The sequence below is a fragment of the Mauremys reevesii genome, linkage group 20 (assembly GCF_016161935.1).
Source record: "Mauremys reevesii isolate NIE-2019 linkage group 20, ASM1616193v1, whole genome shotgun sequence".
NCBI lineage: Eukaryota > Metazoa > Chordata > Testudines > Geoemydidae > Mauremys > Mauremys reevesii.
Window position 1 is genome coordinate 22,685,891 of NC_052642.1, and position 18,747 is coordinate 22,704,637.

Genomic DNA, 18,747 nt, shown 5'->3' on the forward strand with positions numbered 1-18,747 from the left:
CAGCCATCCCCACCCCTCCGCCCAGCAGGGAGGGGCAGCCAGACGCAGCCACGCTCTTCAACCACTTTATTCAGCAGAAAGCGGGAGCTGCCCCCGGCCCTGTGCCCACGTGCTGCCCCCAGGGGTTCAGAGCCAGCTGCCTGCTAGTCGGAGCTCTCGCTCGACGGGCCCTGGAGCAGCAGCCGTCTCTGCTGGGGCCGCGGCCGCTGCCGCTTCTTGCGCCTGCTGTGGGCTGACAGGAGCCGCCTCTTGAGAAGAGCTGCACAGAGAGAGCGTGGTCAGCGCGCTGGGGGGGAGGGGGTGCTGCCGGGGGCACAGGGGTGCTGGGGGCGCTCTCCCGAGGGGAGTGGGGGAGGGTGCTCTGGGCACTCACTCGAGGGGAAGGGAGGAGGTGCTGCCGGGGGCACTCTGCCGAGGGGAGGGAGGGGAAGGGTGCTGGGGGCACTCACCCAAGGGGAGGGGGGGAGAGGGGTGCTGGGGGCGCTCTCCCGAGGGGAGGAGGTGCTGCCGGGGGCGCTCTCCCGAGGGGAGGAGGTGCTGCCGGGGGCGCTCTCCCGAGGGGAGGGAGGGGAAGGGTGCTGGGGGCGGGCGCTCCCGAGGGGAGGAGGTGCTGCCGGGGCGCTCTCCGAGGAGGGAGGGAAGGGTGCTGGGGCACTCACCCAAGGGGAGGAGGAGGAGGTGCTGCCGGGCGCTCCCAAGGGGAGGGGAGGGGGGTGCTGGGGGCCCCGGTCTCACGAGGGGAGGGGGTGCTGCCGGCTGCGCTCTCCCGACGGGGGGGGAGGGGTGAGGTAGGGGCACTCTGCCAAGGGGAGGGAGGGGAGGAGGTGCTGGGCTGGGGGCGCTCTCCGAGGGGAGGAGGTGCTGCCGGGGCACTCTGCCGAGGGGAGGGGGCAGAGGGGTGCTGGGGGCGCTCTCCCGAGGAGAGGGGAGGGGAGGGGGGTGCCGGGGGCACTCTGGCGAGGGGAGGGGGCAGAGGGGTGCTGGGGGCGCTCTCCCGAGGGGAGCTGGGGAGGGTGCTGGGGGCACTCACCGGCCAGGGGCTCCTGGCCCGCGTCGCTCGGGGCCCAGTACAGGCTCTGGCTCTTGCGGAACTTGCGGTGGAGACGGGTGTACAGGATGGCGAGTGTCAGCACCACCAGCAGGACGGTCAGGGCGCTGGCGGCCCAGGCCGCTTCCTCTGTGCGGGGCGTGGGCACGTAAGCCTGTGGGGCCTGCCCCTGGGGCACGGCTCCCCGCTGGGAGTTGGGACACGAGCATCCCAGGTGCCCAGGGCCCTCCTGCAGTTGGGGCGTGTGCTGGCGCGTTGCAGGGGACAGCGCCCCAGGCCCACGGACACCCCCGCGAGCTGCGCTGGCCTGCGGCAGGGCGTCTGTGGGTGGCAGCATGGGGGCTGAGCGCTGCCCAGCTGTGGCACAGGTGCTCAGGGAGCTGCCAGAGGGTGGCGCTATGTCCAGGCGATCCCGGTCACCTCTGGGCTCAAGGGTCGCGCCCCCCCATGCCTGGCTGTGCTCAGGGGCCAGGCTGGCTCCTGGGAGCTCTGGTGTCCGACTCCCCGACCTGTTCCTGCTGCTGCCGCCACTGATCCTGGCGCGTGTCTGGTGGTGTCCCTCAGGCACCGGCAGTGCCGTGTCTAGTGGACGGGGGGCTCGCCGGGCTGCCCGGGGCCTCCCCCGCCCAGAGAGCGAGCGGCGGGGGCTGGGGCGCTTCAGCAAGGCCTGGGGGGTGAGAAGGGTGGGGGGGTCAGAAGTGGGGAGCACCTGCTGGTTCCCTTGTAAGACTAGGGCCAGCCCCCCCAGTGCCAGCTCCCCCCCATTGGCCGGGCCAGCAGAGCCACCTTGCTATGGAGGGGAAGGAAGGAGCCTGCAGCCAGGCACAGAGCGCAGGAGGCCTGGGGGCCAGGCCCCGCTGCCCGGGGGAGCTGGATTGGGCCTCAGCCCAGCTGCTGCCAGCCAGGGCCGGCTTTCGGCGAGTCCCCCCATCCCCTGGAATCGGCCCCACGCCTAAGAGGGCTCTGCGCTTTAGGCGACTTTTTAATTTTTTAAACTTTTTTTACTCACCCGGTCTGCTCCGGGTCTTGGGCGGCATATAGGCAGTGGGGTGGGGACCGGGGTCTGCTCTGGGTCTTGGGCGGCATTTCGGCAGCGGGGAGGTGCGGGGGGGTCTGCTCCGGGGCGTGGGTGGACTTTTGGCAGCGGGGGGGGGGGTGGGGGTTTGCTACGGGGCTTGGGCAGCATTTCGGCAGCGGGAGGGTGCGGGGGTCTGCTCCGGGTCTTGGGTGGCATTTTGGCAGCGGGGGGTTTGCTCCGGGTCTTGGGTGGCATTTTGGCAGCGGGGGGGGGTGGTTTGCTCCGGGTCTTGGGTGGCATTTTGGCAGCGGGGGGGTGGTGGTGGTGTCCTTCAGTGCCGCAGAAGACCCAGAGCAGACCCCCAGCCACCGAAGTGCCACCGGTTATTTGAATCAGGCCCCGCGGTTCCTAAAGCCGGCCCGGCTGCCAGCTGGCCCCCACACCCACTACATGTGGCCGCGCTCACCTGCCCCAGGCCCTGCCTCCTGCCCGCACCACCTGCCGGTAGCCCTCCATCCCAGACCCGCTGGATGCTCCGCCTGTGCCATCTCCAGCATGGCAGCCCACACGGCCTGTGCCAGCTGCTGCGGACGGGCCAGTCAGAGGGCGAGTGACCCGCCTCACAGGCATTGCAGGCTGCAGCCAGCTTTAACACGGGGTTGGGGGATCCAGCGGCTGGGCGTGGGGCAGGTTTTCCAGCGCACCTAACGTTCACCTGGAAACACCCACCGTGGCAGGTGGCGTCCGACCAGAGGCTGACTGACCAAACTGGCAGAAAGCTTCTAAAGACAATTGCTACTGCTGGGCTGGTGTGCGAACAGGCTTGGTCTGGTACGTTTGGGGAGGTATTTAGCCCCGGGTGATAGAGCAGCAAATACCGGACCCAGCTCTACACAGGGGACTAGGGACGAGCCAGGGAATTCCGGCCCAGGCTGGGACTCAGATAATGCAGCAAATAATCGAGCAGTCACCTTGGGAGCAGCTAGGAGATAACAGGGGCATAAGTCATGTCAGACTAACCTCCTGGCCTCCTCTGACAGGGTAACAGCCCTGTGACGGGCAGGGGAAGGGCAGAGCTCGACTTTAGTGAGGCTGCTGGGGTGGAGTCACGCGACCTCACAAGGAAACTCGGGAAAGAGCCTTGACAAACCTACTATAAGGTGGGTGCAAAACTGGCTGGAAAACTGTTCCCTGAGAGCAGTTCCCAGTGGCTCACAGTGCGGCTGGACGGGTAAAATGAGGGGGGTCCCGCCGGGATCGGGTCTGGTCAGTATCTTCAGTGATTTAGATAATGCTGCGTTAGGCCTAGTGCTAGTTACCGAAGGGGGACAGGCTTCCAGGAGAAAGCCGGCAGGACCTCCACAGCCGAGCCCAGGAACTAGGCCCGCGTCTCTGCCAGCAGCACAGCAGCCTGAGCAATACACTACAGAGGGGCCTGGCTGCACCCTTTGCTTTGGCCTAATTAACATTTAATGAAAGTGGAGCAGCTTCAGCAGGCCAGAGGGAGGGAGCCTCAGAGCCTGCACCTTAAGGCAGGCACTTGCGAGGCAGGGAGGTGGCTGTTCAAATCCCCGCTCAGGAGTCAGTGACACCTGAACCAGACTCTCCCCAGCTGGGGCGAGGGCCCCCCACTGCAGTATAAAGTGATTCTCAGGGTGCCTGGGACCCAAGTATGGCTGCATTAAAGTGGAAGAGCTTCAACAAGAGAAGAGCAGCGACAGAGTCCTGTGGCACCTTATAGACTAACAGACGTTTTGGAGCATGAGCTTTCGTGGGTGAAAACCCACTTGCTGCTTTTACAGATCCAGACTAACACGGCTACCCCTCTGATACTTAACAAGAGAAGACGAGCACCTGCCATCAGCCTGTCCCTTAGTGCAGCAATTTGGGCTCTCACCCTCTCATCAGGCAGAGGGGGGAACTGACCCAGTCTCTGCCACATAACCCCTGGGCTGAAGGTCATGAGGGAGAGCGACCGCTCCTCCCAGAACACGCACTGAGCAATGGCAGCTCGCTGGTCAAATCCCCTCTCCTCAGGTGGTAGGAGGAACCGGACCCAGGCTCACCCCCGCCCCAGGTGGGTGCCCTGACCATGGCGCTAAACCTTACAAGGGAGGCCAGTGCCTCCCTGCCTGCCTCGTGTGGCCTTAGCCAGAGAGGCGACGAAGAACCAAGCAGTAGCCCTTGCTCAATGTCACTAGCAAGATTTGAAGGTTGCCAACTGCTGCTTTTCAGCCTACGTCTCTCTGGTGTCGTCACTGTAAGAAGCAACCAGCGCTGGGTCAAGTGGTTACGAGTTGTTTGCTAAGAAGAACAAAAGTGAGAAACTGCCACCACCAATGGCCTTTTGCAGGCAGCACCGGAAACGTGCCCCAGATCAGTCAGGCCTATGGAATCACGCTACGGTGCAGCATCTTCAAGGGTCCCCTGTCAGCCCCGCAGGGGTGACAGCTAGCACGGGACATCTTGTTCCCAACACAATGGTGCAGCACCTGCTCCAGCTTTGGGCAGGGTAGCTGTGAGAGCAGGCGCTGCAGGGAAGATGCGGTGTGCTCTGATGCATGCAGCTGTGACAGTGACAAGTGCAGCAACAGAGCATCGGGCATGTCAGAGGCAGATTCTGCAAACCGCGCGAAGGGTGTTGCATTAGCCATGCAGTAGTTCTATGTAGGGGTTACATACACGTCGCCAGGTACTGCAGTGTTCCCACAATATACTCACGCAAGACATTCTGCAGCCCTTCTACGAAGGGACCTCACTGTTCTGTAAGTACTTTCATTGTAGTCAGTGCCAGTACGAAGTAATTAGTCATCCCATGTCTGCTTTACAGGGGTGGCTCTGGCCGAGCAGAACTCTGTTTTATAATTACCTTTTCTCAGCTCAGTCCATTGCACAAGTACTGAGACGTATGACATGGTACAAAGAACAGGCGTCCTTGGGCACCTTAGAGACTAACAAATGTATTTGAGCATAAGCTCTCATGGCTACAGCCCACGTCAGGGGCTGGTGTGGGGCAGACACACAAGCTGTCCTGTCACTACAGCCTTTTGCTTTAACCAAAGGCAAAGAGGTTCAGGGAAATGCACAAACTATCTCCTGAGGCGAAACGTTTCCCCCACGCCCCAGAACAGGCCTAGGCTGAGTACACACGTGCATTACCAACGGTATTTAGAAGCTTTCTGCCACCTGGGCACAATTAGACTCTGGGTCTATGAGGAATGGCCCTTGCTGGGATTTCATGGTTTTGGATTGGATGCCTGATAACATTGAAAAGTTACGTGATATCGAAAACCAGCCCCACTTCCTGCCGCTGCACCTACCGTGGGATGCCCACTGGGCAGCTGCCGAGTGTGAGAGCAAGGACATTCTCCTAGCTGCTGGGTTAGTCTCTAGTGCCCAAAATGGGTCTGGGCTGGTAGCCTGCTGGGTGTGTGTGCGCACTGAGGACATCAGCGCCTGTGACTCTGCCCCCACCCGCTAGCCCAGGCCGCTCTGGCCCTAGAGTCTCCAGTCAGCCCCTCCCCCTACAGTCCCGACTCACCCACTCCTGCATGAGGCTGCTGTGGAGGGTCAGGGTGTACTGGGCCAGCAGGATGAGCTGGGCCTGGAGGTGCCCGGGTGCAGAGGACGGCAACCGCTCGGTGCTGGGGGAGGAGAGAAGAGGCCTGTCAGTGGAGCAGGGGCCGAGGCCGAGGCCTACATGCCAGCCAGGGTTTGAATCCTGCCCCTTGCTCTGAGGGGTGCAAAGGTGAAAGGTCTTGGCGGGCAGGAGTACAGCCCGGGGGGGGGGGGGGCTACGTGCTGTCACCCCGGGCAGCCTCGCTGGCCTGGCGCAGCGGGGGGGGGGGGCAGGGTGCTGGACACCCCTCCCCAGCATCGCGTCGCTACGGCCCCGCCAGCGCTGGCCCAGCGGCTGGGTGACGGAGGAACCGCTCCCCCGGGCCCCACAGGGGCAGCGGCCCCAGGCGCACGGAGCCGGCGCTGGGGAACCAGCACGTGGGGCCCGCGGCAAGGGAGCAGCCCCGGGACGGGCGTGGGCCAGGGCTCACCGTGGGGGCGCTGGTGCCTGCGGGGGGTGGGCGCGTTAGAGCCGCGCCTCGTGCCCAGGGCTCAGCCCCGGCGCAGCTGGAGCCTGTGGGCTGAGCGCGCCTGGGCCCCGGGCTCGACCCCGCTCAGAGCCGCGGCCCCCGTGCGCCCACCTGCCGGCTGAGCGCCCCCCCCCCGGAGCCTGGTGTGCGGCCCCGCCCGGCCCTCCCGCTGGGCTTCGCAGCGCGCCGAGCGCCGCAGGCTGCAGGCGGGGCCGCGCAGGGCCCCGCCCGCCCCGCCACGTGCCGCCAGGGGCTCGGACCTGCAGCCACCGGCCGCCAGCGCGGGGCGCGGGGCTGCCAGCTGGGCACGCGCTCATTGGCTCAGCGGAGGGAGGGCGGGGCGCTGGCGGCCACGTAGCCAATGGGAGCGGGCGCGGGGCGGCGCCTCCGGGCTGGGTGGGATTTAAAGGGGCAGGCGCCTCCCGGCCTGGCACGAGGCTGGGCCCAGTGGGTGGGGCCAGGACCCAGCCCGGTCACGTGACGAGGGTGGGGCGGGGCCAGCACGTGCCCACCCTGCGGCTGACACCGGCCGGGGGGATTTGGACGGACACGGGGAGAAATGAGCCCCCCCCCCGGCCTGCAATGGGGGGGCTCCCCCCGAGCTCTGCCCCCCCGGGGGTTCCCTGCTGCTGGGCACCCCGGGGCGGGTGCAATGACTCGGCCCTGCTGCCCCCCCCCGCTGAGCGGCGGCAGCGCCAGACCCGGGGGCGGGCGGGGGGGCTGCGCTGCTGCGGGCCAAGCCAGCGCCGCCGCCACCGCCGCCTGCAAGGTCAGGAACGACGCTTAATGCGCGAGGGACCCCAAGTCCCTGCCGGCCCCTCCCTCCCCCGGGCCCTGCCCCCCCCGCACCCAGCGCCACCCTCCCCCCCGGGGTTTGGGGAGTAGGGGGCAGGTGTACGGGATAGTGGGGGGCTGGGAGGGGGCATGTACAGGGCAGCCCCTGTGATCTGCCAGCTCCCAGGGTGGGCTCGGTTCTGTTCTAAGCCCTGAGGGCCCATGTGGAGCTCCCTTCCCCCAGGCAGGGCCCCCCCATGGCTCAGCCCCCATGGCCTCCTGCCCTGGGCAGACCCAGCCTGGGGGCCCTTGGAGCCTCCGCGTGTGGACTTTGGCCCCGCGCGCCTGGCCCGTGCTCCTGGGAGAGGGGCCGGGGGCAGAGAACTTTGCCCGTCGCCTTGGCACTGGTGGCAGGATTAGCAGCCCCCGGCCCCAGCAGCCTTTCACCTTCCCCATCCCTGCCGGCTGCCCCAGAGACAGAGAATCCTGCCGGCCCACGGCCCCCCAGGCGCCCCCGTGTGAGGCTCGGAGGGACGGGCTCTGTGTGCAGAGTGCCCCACTGAACGGTGCGCACAGACCTCGCTCGGGGCCGGGGCAGGTTCACAGCCTGAGCCGACAGTCACCCCCCAGCACTCAGTGCAGGATCAGAGCCCGGAACGCGGGCCTGCCCCTCCTCCCGTGGGGGGTGCGTTGGAGGGAGCTGGGAGTGGCTATGGTGCTCAAGGGCCTGCAGGGTTGGTACAGGGTGTAATGGCTCCATTTCTGTGCCGTTCATTGGGGCGGGGGGCACGCAGCGTGCTTTGCTATGGAAAATTCCCAGCCGCCTAGGCCTCTCCCTGAGAAACCCTCCCCTCTGCAGCCAAGCCGTGGGGCAGGACGTCCGCTCTGCGCCTGCAGCCGGGCTGTGGGGCAGCACCCCTGCTCCCCGCCTGCAGCCCAGCAGCGGGTTTAGGCCGGAAGAGCCAGTGTGCCCAGGTCAACGCCCTTCGCCTGGTCACTCCTGCGTGAGCCCCATTCCCTGCTTCCGGCCGGGCACCTCCAGCAGCAGCTCGGCATGGCCGGGCGTCTGCACTGCTCACCCACCCCAGGGACCGAGCTGCTCGTTCTCTGCGTGAGTGTGGCCCCATGCGGGGGCAAGGGGCGAGGTCTCTGCTCCCCCGGCTGGTGTGGAACGAGGCAGGAATGCTTTACGCTGAGGGCCCTGTGCGGGACATAGGCCCTGGAGGGCAGGCACCAGCCCCACACCACAGATCAGCCAGGGGAGGGGCCTGATGTCCCTGCCTGAGTGCAGACCCCCCCAAGACCTGCTCCAGGTAGAGGGAAAGGCCGGTGCACCAAGACACCCCTCGACCCCCAGCTGGAGAGAGGATCCTCAAGGCAGCTAGCCAGGGCCATGGTGAGAGCACCCGGCAGGGGAAGGGTTAACGCTTGCACAACCCCCATCCAATCGCACTCGCCCTCAAACAAATGCATTATTTGCTAAGTAAGGAGGGGGGCCGCTGTGGAGCCCAGGCAGGGGGCTCCGGGAGACACTTCTTCCCCAGCTGGGCGAGGCACCTCATGCTGGCACTAGGGAGCCTGGCGGCCTGGGCCTTGGCTTTAGCCCTCCTCTGGCTCCTCGCCACGCAGCTCTGGGGGCCAGGCGGGGGCAGCCTGCTCCCCAGCCGGGAGCCGGGGGGTGCAGGCGAGGGAGACGATGGGGACAATGTCATTGGGGAGGAGGGGCCTGGGGCAGGGCGCTGCAGGCTCATCTGCAAATCCTCCGCGCTGGCCCGGAGCCTGCTGCGGAGCCTGCGGCGGGGCGCTGCCCTGCAGAGCGGGCGCTGGCTGTGCAGGACCTGGCCTCAGCTCCAGACCATGTTCCAGCTCCTCGTCCCCCCTGCCCGCCAGCCGGAGCTGGCCCGGGAGCTCCTGCAGCTGGCCGACGGGGGCCTGGTTGCCCTGGACTGGGTCATGGGGCCCTGTGGCAGCAGCAAGAGGAGTAGAGCAACCACTGCCTTTGGCACCGCCCCGGTGCTGCTTGTCCTCCCCAATGCCTCCGGGAAGGTCACCAGGGGCATCCTGCACCTCTGCCTGCTGGGCCTGGAGCAGGGCTACAAGCCCGTCATCTTCAACCGGAGGGGACACAACGGCAGCCCGCTCGCCAGCCTGAAGCTGCAGGCCTTCGGGGACCCAGGCGACCTCAAGGAGGCAGTGACATACATCCGCGTGCGGCAGCCAGGTTCCTCGCTCTGCGCCGTGAGCGAGGGCTCAGGCTCGGGCCTGCTCCTCTCCTACCTGGGGGAGTGTGGCTCCTCCAGCTACCTAGCTGCAGCGGCTTGCATCTCGCCCGTGTTCAGGTGCCAGGAGTGGCTGGAGACCGGGTGCCCCTGGCTGTATGAGTGGAGTCTGCTCCTGCACCAGAAACGAGGCCTCAGCAGGTGGGTACTTTCCCGAGCTCCTCCCCTGCTCTCGGCTGCACTTCTTCAGGCTGAGGGGCAGACGTGTGGGCACCCCGGGTGCAGCAGGAACAAAGTTCGGCAGAGCTGGGGTGGCGGGGGGGCAGAGCAGGGTAGATTTGGGGCTGCAGATTAGGATTGAGGGGCACTGGCAGGTCAGCGCAGGGGAAACTTGCCCAGCACCAGCCAGCACTTTCACAACCACGTTGACTCAGGCCTGGCCGGAGCTGCTGGATGTGCGGCCGGGGGTGAGGGGATGAGACATGCAGAGGCTGTGCAGTTAGCTGGAGCGAGTTCCTAAGTGCAGCCCTGCGAGGGGCCAGCTGACAGCCCTGCTACACGCTCTGTGCCGCATGCTTTGTGGGGGCTATGGGAGCACGTGGGGAGCCCCCCATCTCCAGCAGCAGGCGTGTGTTGGGGGGATTGTTAAAAGCAAAGTCACTGCGTTCCAACACCGACAGGCACATTAGAAATGCCCCGGACCCTACTTAAAAGCTTCTGTCAAAACTCCCTGGAGCAGGGCAGCAAGGGAAGGGCCTGGCTGGGCGAGGGGAGCTAAGATCACTGCCCAAGACAATACCCACCAGCCTGCCTGAGTTTGAAGTAGCTCTGCTGAGTTTTACCTCTGCCCAGAAACCACCATGGAGATAGATCTGCCCTAGGGTAACCTGCTCAGCCTGGCCACACCCCGCTGCGGGCTCCTGGCACCCAGCTGGGGTACCACCGGCACAGCTACAACGGTACGGCCCCGCCCGGGTAGGAAGGTGCTTTGCAGCAGCCCAGCTAGTCCCGGAGGGGAGGGGGATAAGCTATACAGGTGTAAGACACCGTGACTCCTGTAGAACTGCATCCACACCAGAGCTGAAACCAGAGTGACACCACAACTGAGTTATCCCGGGAGACGGTGTGTAGAGCAGGCTTGGATGTGCTGGGTAAGGGCAGACACACCAGCCATGCCATCGCACAATCCTCCCTTCTAGGCCAGTCAAGGCAAGCAGCTTCCCCTGGCCAGTCTGGGGTGGTGATGCCTGTCTGCACCTCATTACTCTGAGTGCCCCCCATCCCCGGTCCTAGCGAGAGAGCCCAGCTGCAGTGCAGCCTGGGGACCATCAATGGACAATTCCAGGAACATGGAGAAGCCCAATGGCCCCAGGTGCTAGGGAGGCCATTGGGCCAGCTCCAAAGGGGGCCCCTTTCTCGGGGAAGGGTGCCCTGGGGAGGGGAAAGCCATGCTCGGGAGCCCAGCCCAGAGGCAGGGGGACACTTGTGCTCCAGAACTGGATTGTTACTGTCTTGGGCTGCCCGGAGTCCCTCGTCCTGCGCCCTGCGTGTGGGAGCCAGGGATGTCCTGCCCTTCAGGGTAGCGCATTGGGTGCCATGCTCACCCTGGGGTGGTCACGCACAGCATGGCTCTCCAGCTCCCACGCTGAAATGCTGCAGCAGCCTCAGCCTGCTGTCATGGAAACCAGAGCCCTGGACTGGAGGCCAGGTGCTAGGATTCTCCTCGTCGCTATGGTTTCCAACCCAAGTGACCAAAACGACAAATGAGCGAGAAACTCGCCTCCTTTCCTGCAGCAGGGAAGGGCTGGACCCACAGAGCCCCCAGGCCAGCCCTGCCCCAACAACAGCTGCCATGGGGCCCTTCAGGTCTGAACAGGCAGGGACTGCGAAAGCAGAGGCATTAAATGGCCCCGTGCACCCGCAGCGCTAACTGGCTGCAGGTTTGGGTGGGACAGGCTAGCAGCAGGGCACCCTGGACCCAGCTGCACCCAGCTCCCCCGGGTGGGGCCCGGGGAAGGTGTGTGAGGAGTTCAAAGGCCTTATGCAAACTGGGTGTGTCACAAACGCAGGGCGGATGCACACAGACACTATGTCCTAGCCAAGCATTTGTAACGTGCCCATCACCATGGTCTCTAGCACCCCTGCCATGTTGTGGCTTCAGGCCCCCACCAAGCCAAACAGATTAGGCCCTGGAAGTACCCAGAACCGCTGCAGGGCAGTGCCACGAGCCGGCTATGGCAGCCGTGGGCATGCGTGAAACACGTGAGAAATCTGATAGCATCCAGCAGGAGGCAGCGATATGCTGGTGAATGAAGAGGGGGGACACGCTCCATGTGAGCCGCACCCCTGCCTGTTGCCTTTGTCCCCCCTAGGTACGCCACCGCGCTGGCAGAGGTTGTGGAGACAGGCAGGCTGTTCAGGAGCCGCTCGCTCCGGGAATTTGAGGAAACCCTCTTCTGCCAGACCAAGAGGCACCCTGTCACCTGGGACGCTTACTGGGATCGCAACGACCCCCTCCGGGAGGTGGATGAGGCAGCTGTCCCGGTCCTGTGCATCTGCAGCGCCGACGACCCCGTCCGAGGCCCTCCGGCCAGCACCCTCCCCATGGAGCTCTTCCACAGCAGCCCCTACTTCTTCTTGCTGCTGACACCACACGGAGGGCACTGCGGCTTCCTGAGGGAGGGGCCCTGCTCCTGGAGCCACGACGTGACGCTGGAGTACTTCGCCACCGTCGCGGAGTTCTTTCGCACGGAGGAGAGGCTGAAGGGGCTGCACCGGTACAGGAGGGGCGTCCTGCAGAAGAGAGAGGCTTCCTCTGCTGCCTGCCACCTCCAGGAGATCTTCAGCTGGCAGAGGTCCTACACCAGGTAGCACCAGGCAGGTCTAGCACCTCTCCATAGCGTCCCTGGGAGAGGCTGTCCAAGGGCCATGCAGCGCTGTGCAGTCACCCCCCGTTAGAGGACAAGCAGCACCCCGTGTTGCACAGCCTTCCCCTTGCACGCTCACACCAGCATGGCAGGCACTGCACACACAGGCCCTGTCATCCCCTCCCCACAGAAACAGACTGTTGAAAGCCCACATGGCTGACATGACTGGTGTGTTCCCACCACACTGGAAATGGCCCAGGCTGCGCACTCTCAGGGCTGGGCATGGCTAACTGAGCCTCCCCTGTGCCTATGAAACTCCACTAGCTCCTGCAGTTCCCAGCGGCCAGCCGGAGCGTGCTGGGGTGGGAAAGTGCCCCCGGGTCAAAGCAATCTCCATCGTGCCCCTGCCATGGGAGGGCGCTGTGCTGCTGAAGGAGCAGTGTTCAGGGGAGATGCAAAGCCCACGCCCTGGTCCTCGGGCGCGCTCCACAGGAGGCGGCTTTAGATCCACAGTCCTGGCTAAATCTCACCTTTCAAAACCCGCAGCAGACGCTCCATGTACTAAAATTACTTTATTACAGTTGATTTTTTAACATTTCCTTTGCTCTGTTACAAAGGATACTTACAAACAAAATATTACATACAACCTTATTTTCTCCTCTCTCATTTTCTGACAACATGGTAACAGCTTTAAATGCACAATCTATACAATTAATACAGGTTATATATGAGCACTAATGTATGTTGAACCAGAAGGATACCAGAATACTGACAATATACTGTACAATAAGCCTCATCAGTTAGTGCTTGTGGCATTTTCTACCAAAAGGAAAATGCACACCTGTAGACTCACCATCCCAGCTGGTGCTAACAGAAACATGAGCAGGAAGGAGTCCAGTTTCCCTGTTTGAACCCCTGTAGGAATTGGGCTTGGAAGACTCAGGCCTCTGTTCAGTATAATGGCGTGGGCAGCACCACCCATGATAAAGTGATGCCCGGCTCCTGGCCTTGCTTACACCCCACCCCCAATGCCCCAGAATGAACAAGCCCTCGGCTAGCCAAGGAGAGGGGCTGGGGCCTTGGGGAAGAGTTGTGGGTCATGAGCTGAAGGTTGTTAGAGAAGGGAGGGAGGGAGAAGAGAAGTAAACACATTACTCGGTGTCTGTGAGCATCCCTCTTCCCACTCACATGCGAGCAGGCACACAGCAAGGGGTGTAACAATGACCCCAGAGGCAGAAGCCGAGAGGGACACGGGTATTTTAACTCCCACTATCATTGTGGGAACCTGGCTCTCCGCTGCAGCCTTCATGCCAACCGAGCACCCACTGCAGGTCATGGCAGCTGGGCCTGTGGCAGGTCTGCAGCTTTGCCTTCCTTTTGCAACCAATGCCGGATTTGTGCTGCTACAGGGGTGCACTTGCCCTCCCCCCCCCATGCGTTACCTAGAACTGATAAGGTGACATTTTTATTTTCTTTTAAAGCAACTGACAGTGAAGCATTTTCAGCTGACTGGCAAAAGACCAGGCATTCACCTGGAAGCTGCAAATGGAAAATACACCCCCCCACCCCCGGTTCCCCAAAAAAGTGTGGAGGAAGAAAATCCAAGAAAGTAAAAATGCCAGGTTCAAGTTAAAATGTCTTTTAGTTTACACAATACTTGTGCAAACAACCAACCAAACAGAAGCATGCTGGAAATCATGAAAACAAAAGGGAAAGTGATATACAAAATTAAACATATAAATAAGATGTCTGGCTGACTGGTAGAAGAATAAATCATTCTGGGTTACAAAAAGATTATACATTCAAGACGCTCCGAACCCAGTGGGATAACTTATGTTAAATTTGTTAATAGTTATGTTAGAATTCTCAAGTTTGTCTTTAAAGTCTTCACAATACAAGCAATAAGCTATTTTTAAAAATATACACTATACACACCTCACACAGCCTTCTCCTACCCCTGGTAATGCATGGTATGCTACTTCTCTTGTATACTAAACCAAAGGGGTTCTGACAGCTAATGTCCTCCTGGTAATCCAGCAATTTCATCACTTTTTGCCATAAATTTTAAATGGGTTAATGACTTCCATGGAAGAACATAAATAGGAATTGTAGCAACCCGAGTGTTAATAAAAACATCTTCAGCATTTAGAATTTTCAAGTTGGTATAATGCCATATCTGATCGGTAGCGTTAATGTATCTGCATCAGACCCACCCCCAATTTGAGTTGGTTTGGTCAGATAAAGTGTCCCTCTTCCAAGCATGCTCAGGTGAGAGCTGAGAAGGGGGTTAGGAGAAGAAGGAAGGTTGAAGAAAGGAAGCAGGTGGTTTTGATTGCCAGGAACCACACCCACCACCCACGCCTCTCCATCTCCATCTCCATCTCCATCTCTGCATTTCCTCTCCTCTTTGATCCTGTCAGTGTCTTGAAGAGTTCACATCCCAACAGCCTCCAGGGAAACTTAAACATCTTCCAAGGACTGATCTCCCTAGTGATAATTTTTCTTTTCTTGAGAACCTCGAGCTCTCAGAGCTATTCCAGGGTTGCAGATTTGCCTACGCCATGAGAGACTCAGTGAAGGTGGGACAGATTATTTCATTCATATGCAATCCAAGGGGAAAGACTCTCTAATTTAGTAATGGGTGTTGAAAACAAAAAATACAATGCAAGTCAGCTGTAGCCTACGTCTCGACCACCTAAACATCTGCCTGCAGGGCAGTGGGAGTCCACCCACCAGTCTGCAAGGAGATCCTGCTCCATGGCAGAAAACTGTCCCCCACCTCTGCATATTCCATTCCTTGACCACACGCAATTTCTAGGAGAACACACCATGCCTCGGCAATGCATTTAGTCAAGTGAAACTTAAGCAAATGACCATTTCCAATCAAGAATTTGCCTCCAATGCTTTCAGGTGGCCCTAGTCTAACACTGATGCCAAGCCATGCAAAAGCAGCGATTACATACTTCAGTTCATTAACACCCGCGTGCTCCTTTCCAAACTCTGCTGAGTTGCCATAGAAATGTGTTATACTGGCACTAAAAGCAGGCAACGAGCTTCATAAAATTAATTTCTTCTCCAATGGTTTACATGCTCTTTAGAGCATCCTGGCATCAAAACCTTTTCGGGGGGTGAGGGGAATATGAATTTTCTGTACAATTCTGTAAACACAATAAAAGGGATAGCGAGAAATTGGGCTTTGATTATGTGAGTTTCAACCCCAGAAAAAGCTCCAAGCCAACACTTCTATCCTTTGCACTGGCCACATCACCGCACTTTGCATTTAGACTGAAAGGGCAGAGGTTTTGCATACACGCATCTAAAACACAGGGGACCCAACTTAAATGATGAATAGAAACTATATGGATCAATCCTGTTTTGTTAGGTCCAGAAGCATTTCCACCTGGACAGCAAATTAAGCCATTATTCTCCCTTATCATCACCCCCCATTCCCGCCTTACGACATTTAAGCATGAATCCTTAGAGTCACACGGGCAATTGAAGGGGTTAGATGCAGGCTGGGCTACAACTGGCAACGACAGTAGCTCCTCTCTAGTTGGCACATTCTGTATCTATAAATTTTAGTACAAAAACTTAAAAAATACAGGAACTAGGGCAATTTGTTAACTACATATTTACAGATAATTACAATATTTTCACTCACAATCATCAAACCAATTGTCAGTGAAAATGCGAACGGTGCACGTTCTGAGGTACCCGTACCAGGAGGGGTAAGTAAGGGGACAGGAGATACCCCTGATTTTGTGCACATTGTGTGGTGGTAACTCCCGTCTACCGACAGACTTCTGGGCTGAGTGTGTGGCTGCAGAAGGGCTAACCCCGGATTTACAGAACATGGCTCGATGGCAGACAGGTGGAGTCAATGTACCTCCAAAGCACAAGCATTCAGAGGCCCACAGCTTGGGTCAGCTGCTTGTTTGCTGCTGTTTACCCAGCCCTCTCCGGCTGAGCCAGGCTTTCTTCCTCCAGCATTTAGCCAAGGGTTGGGAACAGGGTATCCCAAGCATGTGAGTGACCCTGCCAGGCCCAATTGGTTGAGTTCTGTTACACAACAGGAATCAGGTTTATCTGCGTCTCTCTCTCTTTTGGGTAACGTTTTAATAAAACCACTAAGTCAGCTGGCTTCTTCCCAGATCTGATAGCCCCCTGCACCTCTCAGCACAGGCTCGCAAACATTTCTCCACTGGCTCCCATGGAAACGAATCCTGACAGTGCAAACTCAAACGAACACAGCAAGACATACATCAATCGCAAGTTCTTGCTACAGGCACCAACCTTTCTTAAGGGGACAAACCCCACTTCTAGGCTCACAATCTGACTGGAGTCCAGGGGAGCGCGGGGGTCCCATGGTCTTTAAACCAGGAGCGTGGACAGTTTTAAAAGAACAGACACTCCTGCTGACAGGGTAGGGAAGCCAAAAGCTTGGAGACACTGAAAAAGGAAGGTTACAAACCCGCTTTCAAAGGAACCACACTGCTGAGAGTAACTATAACCCACAGGACCAGGTATTTGGGGGCTTCCCTTTGGTATGTACACACCACCGCCATGAGGAAGACACCCCTTATGCGTGGCATGCTGTTATGCTAGCAGGGTCTGAGACTGCAGGAACAAGCCTCATTAACAAAGAGATGCCCTTCATATGTGCAACTCTGACCTGACACATGCAGGAACCGACACCTCTCCCCAAACTGCCAGACGCCTCGCTGCTATTCAAGGGTGGGGAGGAGAGATGCCAGGAATCTGAAGAAGGTTTCCAGACCTAGAAAATCAGGTTCTAAGGGCTGACTCTGTCCAGCTGTTACCCCATCACTCAGAAGCCTGCAGCATTACGTGGGCACACACAACCTGCATCAAGGAAGAAAATGATGCTGTTCCCAGCACACTGTCCACTGGTGGTGGGGAACCAGACTTAGAGACACGTGTCCATGTTCTGGAAGGAATGGGTGGGGAGAAGGATAAAGAATGGAGCTAGTAAGAAGTAACTTCACAGTTTTATCTGTTTTGGCCTTAGCTTAATGCACATGGAATAACAACAAAGGTGCAGAGAGCAGAGTTCATAGTTTGTGGCAGCCGATCCCCAGAAATGTAGAAAGTTAATGACGACTATACGGGGTTTGTGATCTTTTGAGATGAACCACGCCTAGGGATTCTGAGCTCAGACTGCAGAGCATTTCACTCTTAGGTACCACTGCCTTTCCTCACAGCACACTGACGACAGCACCAGTAGCTCCCCACGCTGCTTCCCTAGTGCTAGGCAAACTTGCTTTCTGCGCTGCCTTCTACCTTTGCTGCACCCTTCATGAGCGCTCTTCCCTCCTTTCACATGCCTGCAGCAGCTACAGAACCCTCCAACATCCTGCACAACACAGGGTAGGATTTAAACCAGGGCTTGCCCACTCCATTCAACCCTTGTGCACTTCTGCTCACATCCTCCCCCTAACAGCCCAGCTGCACAAATTGTCCTGTCAGCTTATCAGCTAAGGGAATGCAAAGTGCCCTGACAGAAATGCACAGCATGAGGTGTGTGTGCGCATACACACACACACACACACAATATACATATACACAAATGAGATACCATTAGACAGATCTCCAGAGAGATGTGCGTATTTAACAGAGTAACAGTAGGTATTGGTATAATACGATTTATTTTCGCCAATGAAGAGTGGACAGGATCACGGTTTTGAGTTCAACAGGCCATTTTCCCCTTTGTGAGAATAAGCAGTATTATTCCAGTATCCACCATTGTGTACTCTGTGCAGGTTTTATTGACAACATGCAACATTCTACTTAATACAAGTTAACTGCAGCTGTACTGAAAGTACAGCAGCTCTAGTCTGCCCCAAGGCAGGACTTGTAGATAAGAAATGTCCACAGGGACTTCTCCATTCAATGTTTTGTTACTGTACAGTACCGTGTTTGCTTTTCAACCCCTTGGAAGTTTACAGGGCTAGATTGAATGCAGGTGAAAGTTCCAGTGTTGTGTCCAAGGAATTAAGTGCACAACAGTCAATGGGAATGGGGGAGGTGGCCTCTGTTTTCCAGAAACCACAACAAATAAAGCACACGTGGTCCCTTTCACTGATTTTAATTAACAAAACCAAAGAAGTGTAATATGATTAAAGAGGTGAAAAATGCCAACTCTCCTGCTATTGCACCTCTGGACTAAACTTTAATCAGAGTTTAAGGTCTGTGCAAAGGGGAAAAAAACCAAACACACAGAATAATATGCTGTAGGTGTTGAGCTGGCACCAGTATTTTAAAATACTGTCATAAAAATTGTAAAGTAATATTCACAGAGCTATTTTCCCAGTGTTAATCCTCACATAGAAGATGGAAAACTAGCATCTTGCTGAGACACTGGGAGTAGTTTTCACAATTTACAAGTAACAGTATTTTTAAAGCCCTGGTTGGAGCGTGAGTGAGGGGGTGGATACAGGACAGCGTGGTGGTGTGAGGGGGCGGGTGGGTAGGTACAGTACAGCGCGACGGCGGCCTGAGGGGGTGGGTGGTATAATACAGCAGGACGACATGAGTGGGTGGGTGCAGTACAGTGAGACAGCGGCGTGAGTGAGGGGGTGGGTACAGTGCAGTGCAGCAGTGTGAGGGGGCAGGTACAGTACAGCGTGATGGCAGTGTGAAGGGGCGGAGGGGTACAGTACAGCACGGCGGTGTGAGGGGGTGGGTACAGTACAGCGTGACAGTAGCATGAGGA

The 18,747-nt window shown here is 58.9% G+C and overlaps 2 protein-coding genes across 2 annotated transcripts; one reads left to right on the top strand and one right to left on the bottom strand.

The window, feature by feature from the left end:
- Positions 1-6: 6 nt before the first annotated feature.
- On the bottom strand, positions 7-6,471 carry TP53I13 (tumor protein p53 inducible protein 13). Its single transcript, XM_039508473.1, has 4 exons — positions 6,266-6,471; positions 5,608-5,710; positions 1,031-1,715; positions 7-259 (listed from the first exon to the last, which is right to left on the bottom strand). Exons 1-4 carry the CDS (start codon positions 6,469-6,471, stop codon positions 144-146), a joined length of 1,110 nt encoding a protein of 369 aa, XP_039364407.1. The 3' UTR covers positions 7-143.
- A 1,213-nt stretch (positions 6,472-7,684) lies between these two features.
- On the top strand, positions 7,685-12,558 carry ABHD15 (abhydrolase domain containing 15). Its single transcript, XM_039507665.1, has 2 exons — positions 7,685-9,348; positions 11,520-12,558. The coding sequence occupies exons 1-2, from the start codon at positions 8,396-8,398 to the stop codon at positions 12,016-12,018; spliced, it is 1,452 nt and encodes a 483-aa protein (XP_039363599.1). The 5' UTR covers positions 7,685-8,395; the 3' UTR covers positions 12,019-12,558.
- The last annotated feature ends 6,189 nt before the right edge of the window (positions 12,559-18,747 follow it).